General features: G+C 41.0%; 1 protein-coding gene across 1 annotated transcript; it reads left to right on the top strand.

Moving 5' to 3' along the window:
* Positions 1 to 5,284: 5,284 nt before the first annotated feature.
* On the top strand, positions 5,285 to 7,902 carry LOC139070393 (uncharacterized). The gene is made up of 2 exons (XM_070552588.1): positions 5,285 to 7,313; positions 7,408 to 7,902. The coding sequence occupies exon 1, from the start codon at positions 5,379 to 5,381 to the stop codon at positions 6,759 to 6,761; it is 1,383 nt and encodes a 460-aa protein (XP_070408689.1). The 5' UTR covers positions 5,285 to 5,378; the 3' UTR covers positions 6,762 to 7,313; positions 7,408 to 7,902.
* The last annotated feature ends 3,173 nt before the right edge of the window (positions 7,903 to 11,075 follow it).

Raw genomic sequence — 11,075 nt, 5'->3', positions numbered from 1 at the left:
ATTTCCCGTTATTATTAAAATTTAGTATATAAACCGTTTCATGCTATACCCGTGACTCCAGTCATTCTTAAACAACCTCCAATTCTCCCCGAACCTAATTATTGGCCCATTTGTTTATTTTTTCTTTTAATTATCTTATTGTATCCTGTAATCCGGTTACATAAAACTTGGCGAGCCAGCCAGGAGAATTGTAGAGTTGTTACCTTAGCTAACCATTGACTGACATCATAAGAGTGCCTGGAGGTCACAGTGGTTTGCCATTTTGGCATTATTGGTACTTTTGAGTGTTTTAAAATGGAAGTTGTGAAAACAGAAAAGGTCAAAGTTTCAAATGCTGTTTTAATCAGTGGGTTAACTGATACAGACCTTGATAACGAAGTCTTTGGGTTTATGGAAGGATTCGGACCAGTTAACAGGCGCATTAAGTTACCAAACTGTGATCAGATTATTGTGGAGTTTCAACATGAAGCCACTGTTAAGGAATTAAAGAAACAATGTTTACCCTATGACAAACCTTGTACTAGGAACCCAGATGTTTTCTTTCATATTCAAGACCTAGCCAGCGCGTACAGTCTAGAAACTAGCACATCTGCCACTGATGCCTATCTGTCAGAGCTCAGGGACATAGCTGCGCGTAGCAATCAATCATTTAAAGACCTTCTAATGGAGGAACTGGCAAAAATTGGGGAATCTTTAGGAAGGGATACCCATGCATCTGAACCAGTCACTGAACCAGAGCCAATGCTCCATAGTGACCAAGTTACATATTCCCTGCCTTTAACACCAGAAGTTAACTATATGAACAACTCAAAGGACAATTGTCCACCTACAGAGACTGGAAAACAAAACCCTTGCATTCCACCAAATCTTTTAAACACACCTGAGGTTCAGCGAGTTATTGTGGAACACATTGTTAAAAGCAGTGAGGTTATCCCTCCGCCTACTTCACAATACAGACTAAAACCGTTCTCAGGGCGAGTTCCACACCCTTCTTTTGAAACTGACTATGATACTTGGCGTAGTAGTGTAGTGTTATGCATAAATGATCCTTCACTCACCAAGTCCCAAATTGTACGAAGAATCGTGGAGAGTCTGTCAGCCCCAGCAGCGAGCATCGTTAAAGCTCTTAGTCCAAAATCCGACCCGGAAACGTACCTTGAACATCTCGATTCAGCTTACGCAGCTGTCGAAGACGGCGACGAGCTCTTTGCTCGCTTCTTAAACACAAACCAGGACAGTGGTGAAAAACCTTCCGATTACTTTCAGAGGTTATACACCTTGTTAAACCTAGTTATTCAGAGGAATGGAATTTCCTCCAGTGACGCCGACCAGCAGCTGCTCAAGCAGTTTTGCAGAGGCTGTTGGGACAGCTCGCTGATTTCAAACCTGCAACTCGAACAAAAGAAAGACAACCCGCCTCATTTTACAGCACTTCTCCTCAAACTGCGCACTGAAGAAGACAAACAGGCTACTAAAGCAGCACGCATGAAACAACACTTAGGGGCACAACGAACTAGAGTGTATTCAAATGTGCAAACAACATGCTCTCAGAGTAAAAACACTTGTGAACTGGAAATAGATGATAACTGTGATGACTTACGCAAACAAATCGCTGAGCTCAGGAGCCAAATTGCACAGCTTAAGGTTAACAACACAGATAAAAAGGCAAAGAAAACTCAAAAAGAGTCAAAACCCCGTGTGGGGACTAAAATTCCAGATGAGCCCAAACAGATTCAGCAGATAACAGCAGTGGTGCCCAGACCAAAGCCTGGATACTGTTTTAAGTGCGGAGAAGATGGGCACATAGCTTCTAGCTGTAGCAACGAGCCAAATCCAGCACTAGTTGCAACTAAAAGACTTGCTCTTAGACAGAAGCAGCGCGAGTGGGAGATGTCAAAGCCAATTGCTCAGTCTCCTCCTTTAAACCGGTAGAAGCTCCTATCGTGGGACAGATAGGTGCTAAAGTAGAACCAAGTCCCTCTAAGGAAAGGACAGAGAGACTTTTTTGCAAGCCAGTTCATGCTCATTCAGTGCCAAAACTTCCCAAAAGATTAGTGGGTGGGCGATGCACAGCTACAGTCTCAGTTAACAGTGTTGAATGTAATTGTTTACTGGATTCAGGGTCCCAGGTAACCACCATTGCCAATTCTTTTTACCAAGAACACTTACCTGACCTCTCAATTAAACCCATCAGTAATCTGTTAGAAGTCGAGGGCGCAAACGGTCAAGCAGTTCCTTATTTAGGATACATAGAGATAAGTGTCACATTTCCAAAAGAGCTCGATCAGTCTGGACTTGAGTTACCTACCCTTGCGTTAGTGGTTCCGGATATAAGCTCAAACTCTGATACACCACTACTCATTGGCACAAACACACTCGATCCTTTGTATGAGCAATTGTCTGCCAATAACTTACCTGATTCCAAGGCACTCTCTTATGGGTACCAACACGTGCTAAAAGCCTTAGCAGTCAGAAAAAAACAAAGCAAAGATGGACGAGTTGGTGTGGTGAAGCTTCGAGGGAGAACCCAAGAAGTTCTCCCTGCAAATAAAAAACTGTTACTAGAAGGGTTTATGCAACCCAGCCAAAACAAGCATGAGCCTTATGCACTCATTGAACAACCCACCAATGGTTCTCTACCAGGGGGTATAATTGTAGACTGTTGCCTCATTTCCTTACCTTCACATGGTCCATACAAAGTACCTGTTGTACTAAGAAACGAAACTAACCATGACATCACATTACCCACTAACTGTGTGATCGCTGAGTTAGTTAAAGCCGATCGTGTTATGCCATATCCAGAACCTGACAAAAGTGATCAGAAAGTACTTGCGGCGTGTAGTTCGCAGCAACAGACTTCACCTTCAAACCCTCCTCTCAGTTTTGACTTCGGTACTTCGCCCTTGTCCGAAGAATGGAAAGGGAGGATCACCAACAAACTTAACACTTACTCCGATGTGTTTTCGCACCACGATCTTGATTTTGGTCATACACAACAGATAAGACATCACATCAACTTAAAAGACGAGACCCCATTCAAACAGAAATCTCGGCCGATCCATCCACATGATTATGAAGCCGTGAGAAAACATTTGGAAGCCCTCTTGGAAACCGGTATAATAAGAGAGTCGGAGTCTCCATTTGCCTCACCAATAGTGGTAGTTCGGAAAAAGAATGGTGAGGTACGTCTATGTATAGACTATAGAAAGCTTAATCTGCAAACCATTCGCGACGCATATGCCCTGCCTAACTTGGAGGAGTCCTTTTCTGCTCTCGCTGGATCACAGTGGTTTTCTGTGATGGACCTCAAGTCAGGTTACTATCAAATAGAGATGTGTGAAAAGGATAAACCTAAAACTGCTTTTGTTTGCCCGTTTGGGTTTTATGAATTTAACCGTATGCCACAAGGAATAACAAATGCTCCAAGCACTTTCCAACGGGTTATGGAAAAGTGTATGAAGGACATTAATCTGAAGGAAGTGTTAGTTTTCCTAGACGACTTGATCGTCTTTTCCAACTCCTTGGAAGAACACGAAACCAGACTTTCTCACGTTCTTGAACGGCTTAGAGAATACGGACTCAAGCTATCACCAGATAAGTGTCGTTTTTTCCAGACATCTGTGCGTTATCTTGGACATATAGTATCTCGAGATGGCATAAAAACCGATCCAGATAAGGTGGAAGCACTCAAAACATGGCCGAAGCCTCAGACTTTGAAGGAACTCCAATCTTTCTTAGGATTTACCGGTTATTACCGACGCTTCGTTAAAGATTACTCAAATATTGTCAAGCCACTAACATCTCTCACGGCTGGTTATCCACCCAAACGGAAAAACTTTAAAACACCACCATGTAGATCAAAGTACTTGAACCCCAAAGAACCCTTTGGGAATCGTTGGAGCCAAGACTGTGAGAAGTCCTTTCAAACTATTATTGAAAAACTTACCACTTCGCCAGTTCTTGGCTACGCTGACGCAAAACTCCCATATCTAGTACACACAGATGCTAGTACGACCGGACTCGGTGCAGCGCTATACCAAGTGCAAAACGGTGTCACACAGGTAATCGCTTATGCAAGGCGCGGTTTAAGCTCTAGTGAAACTAGGTACCCTGCGCACAAGTTGGAGTTTCTAGCCTTAAAGTGGGCCATAACAGATAAGTTTCATGACTATTTGTATGGGAACACATTCACTGTCATTACTGATAATAATCCGTTAACTTACCTCTTAACAACGGCAAAACTCGATGCAACGAGCTATCGTTGGCTAGCTGCGTTGTCCACCTATAATTTTGACATCAGATACCGTGCAGGTACACAGAACGTTGACGCGGATGGCCTGTCTAGGAGGCTGCATGATAAACCTGAAGACAACTCAAAATTCACTGAGGAATGCCAACGACTAGATGAGTTCCGATCTCATCTTTTATCCTCTGTCAAAGAAGTCGAGCTTCAACTTCAAGCCGAAGCAGTGAAGGCAACATGCCAAAAGCACATGGTCTTGGATGAGACTGATTCTCCTTGTGGTTTAGTTCAGTCACTTGCCATGTCTGCAGCGGCCATTCCAGACCTATTCCAGTTGGAAGACAATAGTGACAGTTTCTTTGCTGTGCCCAAGTATAACCATGCTGACCTTGTCTCCTTGCAGAGGAAAGATCCAACCATTGGCCGAGTCATTCAGCTGCTTATGACTGACAATAAACCGCCAACTGATACTATTGCAGAACCCCCGGTGGTTCTTAACCTTTTGAGAGAGTGGAAACGGTTTGAGTTTCAAAATGATTTACTGTACCGGAGACGCCAATTAGGACCAGAGACATCATTGCAGTTAGTCTTGCCTGATTCATTACGTTCAACAGTCATGCAAAGCCTACATGATGATATGGGGCATCTTGGGGTTGAACGTACGACAGATCTCATTCGGTCCCGTTTTTACTGGCCAAGAATGGCTAGTGATATCGAAATCAAAGTTAAAACTTGCGAAAGATGTATCCGTCGGAAGGCCCTCCCTGACAAAGCTGCTCCAATGGTGAGTATTACCACCACCAGACCTATGGAGTTAGTTTGCATGGATTTTCTCTCCATAGAACCAGACAGTAAGAACACTAAAGATGTCTTAGTGATTACAGACCATTTTACAAAGTATGCAGTGTCCATCCCAACCAAAGATCAGAAAGCCACCACCGTCGCGAAGAACCTGTGGGAACATTTTTTAGTCCACTACGGGTTTCCTGAGCGTCTTCATAGTGATCAGGGACGGGATTTCGAATCACGTACAGTCAAGGAACTTTGTTCTTTACTTGGTATCCGTAAAGTCAGAACGAGCCCTTATCACCCTCGTGGCAACCCCGTTGAACGGTACAATCGTACATTACTCAGCATGTTGGGAACTTTACAAGCCACTGAGAAACATCACTGGCGCGATTTTGTAAAACCACTTACTCACTCGTACAATTGTACAAAAAATGACGTGACGGGATACTCTCCCTACGAGCTAATGTTCGGTAGGCAGCCTCGGTTGCCTATAGATATTGCCTTTGGGTTACCGCATTTGAACAAGCCCTCTATAACTCATTCTCAGTATGTTAAAGAACTGAAGAGTCATCTGGAACAGAGTTATGACATTGTCATAAAAAACTCTCAAAAAACAGCGAGGAAGAACAAAGAACGGTTCGACAGAAACATTCGTGAGTCCACACTAGGTGTGGGAGATCGTGTTTTAGTCCGAAATCTTCGCTTAAGAGAAAAGCATAAATTAGCAGACAAATGGGAGCAAACAGTGTATATAGTTCTCAAACAGATGGAAAACTTGCCAGTATACACTGTAAAACCAGAGAACGGAGAAGGACCCAACAGAACACTCCACAGAGATCTTTTACTGCCTTGTGGTTTTCTCTCTTCATTAGAAAATGAAACAGAACGCGTTACGAAACCTAGCAGACCTCATACAAGACAGAGTTCAGCCTTAGAACCTGACCCAGATGAGCCACTTGACGAAGAGGTAGATGAGTTTTATTACTCTGATCTTCCACAAGTGCTAAACCGACCATCCTATCAAATAGCGGTCACCTTGCCAAATAGGGAACTCATAGCAGATTCAGGACCGGTAAATAATATTCAACAACAAAACACACTATCCTTACACACAGGGGATCGCAAGGAACCAACCTTAGCTGGTAATGAAAATGCTGAATTGTCCTTACTTGACAAAGGCATCAACACCGAAACATTCTTACCTGACAGAATGAGTGAAACTGCGACATTCTTACCTGAAAGAGTGAAAGAAGCAGCAACATACTTACCTGAAAAAACGAAAAAAACCGAAGTATACTTACCTGACGTAGAAACGGGGGATGAAACTAACACAAACCTACCTCAATTGGATGGTGTCCTAAAGTCGCAGCAACGTGATGTAAGTTTTGAACCCATCATACACGATCAGACACATACATCTGAAAAGACCAAAGTCTTAGAGAATAGCTCATCAGCTCTGTCGGAAACAGAGAGCTCACTTCGTCCTGTCTCAGTTGAGAATCAAACCGAAACGGATGAGCATGATACTGTGCAACCAGAGATGTATGTCAGGAGATCTGAACGAAGTAGTCAGCCTCCTCAAAGACTAACTTACTCTCAATTGGGCAATCCACTAGTGACCGTAGTTAGGTCCCTTTTCCAAGGACTTAATAAAGCTTTTATTGACTCTCTTACTCAAGAAGTTGTGTACCCCGTAGAAACAATGCACAGGGACGTGCATGATATTTAATGGGGGAGGATGTAACCCAGAAGCTAGAACCTTAATGAGGTATTAACTAATTGGCTTACTAATATGATCCATCCTCAATTTAGATAAAATATAAAATATAAATTAAGGAAATTAACAATACTAATTAATAGATATCTAATTAACTAATAGATAATTTCATAATGAATTATTGGAAGGGTGAATAACTAAAATAACGAGTTTAATATTAAACATCGGTTAAAACAAGAATCTTGAACATCCCTAACAGAAACAGAAGAGGAAAGCTGTATACTATTGGTCCAGGTGGGAATCTGAAATTTCATTGGCTGAGAGAAATAAGTCCCGCCTCCGCGAAATAAAACCGTGCGACGCAGCTGAGCGAGAGGAGAGACAAACGGCTGTGCAGCACGCAGATACAGAAAGCAAAGACTGAGCGGTTAGAGAGAGAGAGAGAGAGAGAAAAAAAAAACAACGGTCGAGGCCGTGAAGAACCCTGATTTGGGTGCCGCATAGATAGAGGGAGAGGCGGACTTGACTCCTTCTAATAAGAGCTAGGAACTTGGAACCAACGCGGTGAGTAAAGAAAAAAGAAGAGAAAAAAGCTAACGATGCAACTTAAAAAAAAAGGAAACTTAAATAGCTTATCAAATTAATTCCATTCTTATAGATTTGTGTGGAGACGACAGAGTGAACCAATCCTCTGTAGGAGGGAACCGTTGGAGCGCGTTGGTGAGTGAATGAGATTAAATTCAGTAAATTATTAAATTCAAAAAGCTAATTACAGCAACCGAGGTGACAGCAGTGGGCTGCTAGACGTTAGATCCCAGGAGTTAACATCTCAAACTACCAGTTAACGGTGGTAGGGCATATAGGAGTTAACGGCTCAAACCGCCAGTTAACGGCGGTAGGGCATATGGGATTCCCAGGAGTTAACGGCTCAAACCGCCAGTTAATGGTGGTACGGCCTAGATGTACAAGGTCCTCAGGGGCGTTATAGCTAACGCCATAGAATTAGCAATGCGTCCCTTAACCAAACATTTAATAATAAAAAAAATAGATAAATAAAAATAAATAAAAGCTAACTGATTAGGGAGGAATTATTTTACAAAGGTGGACCAAAGGACCAGAATTTATATTTTGTTTAATTTTGTTATAGAAAATTTTATTTATTTATTTATTTATTTATTTGTTTATTTATTTATTTATTTATTGTGTTACAGATATACAAGGTGTCACAATGCTGTATAGAAACAAAACTAAATGTATCCTTGTTGTCATGAATGTATTTCTTGTTGAATAGTGTAGAGTAATAGAATCTAACTGAGCCTATTGAGCTGAACAATTGTTGTCATATGTAATTATATTTCCAGAGCTACTGAGAATTATTTTAATAGACAATCAAATTGATGTTATGTTAGTTGAACTGTGAACCCAAACATGATTGGCTATGCCAATAGAGTGAAGCATTTGTTTAAGTCTGTAAGACTTTATGCTGTGATGTGACGAGAAGGGTCGATGCCAACTCGCTAACAGTCCTGTTGTTTACAGGCTGGGTTTTTTTTTTTCCTTGGGTTTGATCCCGACTCCTATGATCACTCACTTGGAACGAGAACTGGATTTCTTCCTGACGAGGGAGATGGCGAGCCTTAACCACTGAACGAACCAGGACATCTCAAGTAACTGAAGAGCAGACTGCTCTCTTCTGGGAAAATCTCAACGGTGCGGTAGGAAAAAATCGCACCACCGGACTCTGACTTTCACCCCAAGCGTGGGGATTTGACTTGACGCCGGCTGACTTGTGACTCATATGATCAAATCTCATACCGAGCATTTTACTATTGTCGATTGTTTTCATCTGTTTTTGTGTGTTATCTTTATGTGTTATATTTCCCATTATTATTAAAATTTAGTATATAAACCGTTTCATGCTATACCCGTGACTCCAGTCATTCTTAAACAACCTCCAATTCTCCCCGAACCTAATTATTGGCCCATTTGTTTATTTTTTCTTTTAATTATCTTATTGTATCCTGTAATCCGGTTACACATACATACATACATACATACATACGCACGCACGTACGTACGTACGTACGTGCGTGCGTGCGTGCGTGTGTGTGTGTGTGTGTGTGTGTGTGTGTATGTGTGTGTGTGTGTTTTATTTCTACTTTAGAAAACATATCTAGCTCTTCAACATCGCATACACCATTCTTGAAAAAAATCTAACCTAATCCTCATTCCATGTTTCTTTCAGCTGTAGAGGAAAAAGAAATAAGACGAATTGTAAAAGCATGTAAAGGTAAAACATCAACAGACAATCATGGCATTGACATGATAATGGTAAAAAAGGTGATACAAGGAATTTCAAAACCACTTGCATATATTTGCAATTTGTCTTTTCAATCAGGTGTACTCCCAAACTTAATGAAAGTTGCAGAAGTTATACCAATATATAAAACTGGGGATAAGCATCAATTTACGAACTATAGGCCAACTTCATTGCTTCCACAATTTTCCAAGATTCTTGAAAAATTGTTTAATAATCGACTCGAAATATTTTTGAATAAATACAAGATAATATCGGACTGTCAGTATGGATTTAGGTCGAACAGTTCAACATCACTAGCTCTGGTGCATGCTGTGGAAGAAATTACGTCAATTGATCAGAAGAAACATGTTCTAGGGATATTTATTGATTTAAAAAAGGCTTTTGATACGGTTAATGATAAAATGTTACTTGAAAAGGTAGAGAGGTATGGGACTAGGGGTGTAGTGTTGAGCTGGTTGACAAGCTATCTACAGCAGAGGAGACAGTTTGTGAAATTTGGAGAATGTTCATCTTCATGGTTGGACATTGTTTGTGGAGTACCACAGGGGTCTGTGTTGGGTCCAAAATTATTTTTATTATATATTAATGATTTGAGTAATGTAACAAATACACTGACATTTGTTTTGTTTGCCGATAATACCACTATTTTCTGTTCAGGAGATAATATTAGCAACTTAGAAAGAATGGTCCAAATTGAAATGTGCGTCATTAAATAGTGGTTTATTGAAAATAAGCTTACATTAAATATAGCAAAAACAAAATGTATGCTGTTTGGTATGGCTAGTAAAACTGAGGTTAAGCTGCAAATAGATGTGAAATTGAGCAAGTAACAGAACGTCAGTTCCTTGGAATAATAAATTAAGTTGGAAACCACAAATTAAACATGTATATAATAAGGTTGTGAGAAGTATCTACATTATGAATAAAGCTCGACAGTACTTGGATTATAAATCACTCCATGTCCTTTATTATTCATTGATTTATCCCCATCTTGATTACTGTGTAGAGGTATGGGGCAGGGCTGTGCAGAGACCTTTGAAGGGGCGGGTGCTCAAATTTAAAAAGGGGCACACAGAATAATATTTTCAAACACCATGACATAACCACAGTATACCCGGCTGAATAACAAATCATATTTATTAGAAATTCAAAATGGAAGCAAATCATTATGTACACCCTTACCACATAAGGACAATGTACAGGTGCTGGCCAGTAAATTAGAATATCATCAAAAGTTTGAAAATATTTCAGTAATTCCATTCAAAACGTGAAACTTGTACATTATATTCATGCAATGCACACAGACCAATGTATTTCCAATGTTCATTACATTTAAATTTGATATTCATAAGTGACAACTAATGAAAACTCCAAATTTGGTATCTCAAAAAATTAGAATATTCTGAAAAGGCTGAATATAGAAGACACCTGCTGCCACTCTAATCAGCTGATTTACTCAAAACACCTGCAAAGGCCTTTAAAAGGTCCCTCAGTCTTGTTTTGAAGGCACCACAATCATGGGGAAGACTTCTGACTTAACAGCTGTCCAAAAGACAATCATTGACACCTTGCACAAGGAGGGCAAGACACAAAAGGTGATTGCTAAAGAAGCTGGCTGTTCGCAGAGCTCTGTGTCCAAGCACATTAACAGACAGGCGAAGGGACGGAAAAAATGTGGTAGAAAAAAGTGTACAAGCTCTAGGGATAACCGCACCCTGCAGAGAATTGTGACGACAAACCCATTCAAAAATGTGGGGGAGATCCACAAAGAGTGGACTGCAGCTGGAGTCAGCGCTTCAAGAACCACCACGAGGAGACTCATGAAAGACATGGGATTCAGGTGTCGCATTCCGTGTGTCAAGCCACTCTTGAACAAGAAACAGCGCAAGAAGCGTCTCGCCTGGGCCAAGGACAAAAAGGACTGGACTGATGCTGAGTGGTCCAAAGTTATGTTTTCTGATGAAAGCAAGTTCTGCATTTCCTTTGGTATTCAAGGACCCAGAGTC

This window comes from Nothobranchius furzeri, chromosome 6 (assembly GCF_043380555.1).
Source record: "Nothobranchius furzeri strain GRZ-AD chromosome 6, NfurGRZ-RIMD1, whole genome shotgun sequence".
Lineage (NCBI taxonomy): Eukaryota > Metazoa > Chordata > Actinopteri > Cyprinodontiformes > Nothobranchiidae > Nothobranchius > Nothobranchius furzeri.
This window is presented reverse-complemented; position numbering and strand designations above follow the sequence as displayed.

What these genes read in the sequence shown, in the direction of transcription:
- LOC139070393 (XM_070552588.1), top strand. Translation starts at nt 5,379, where the DNA reads ATGTTGGGAACTTTACAAGCCACTGAGAAACATCACTGGCGCGATTTT.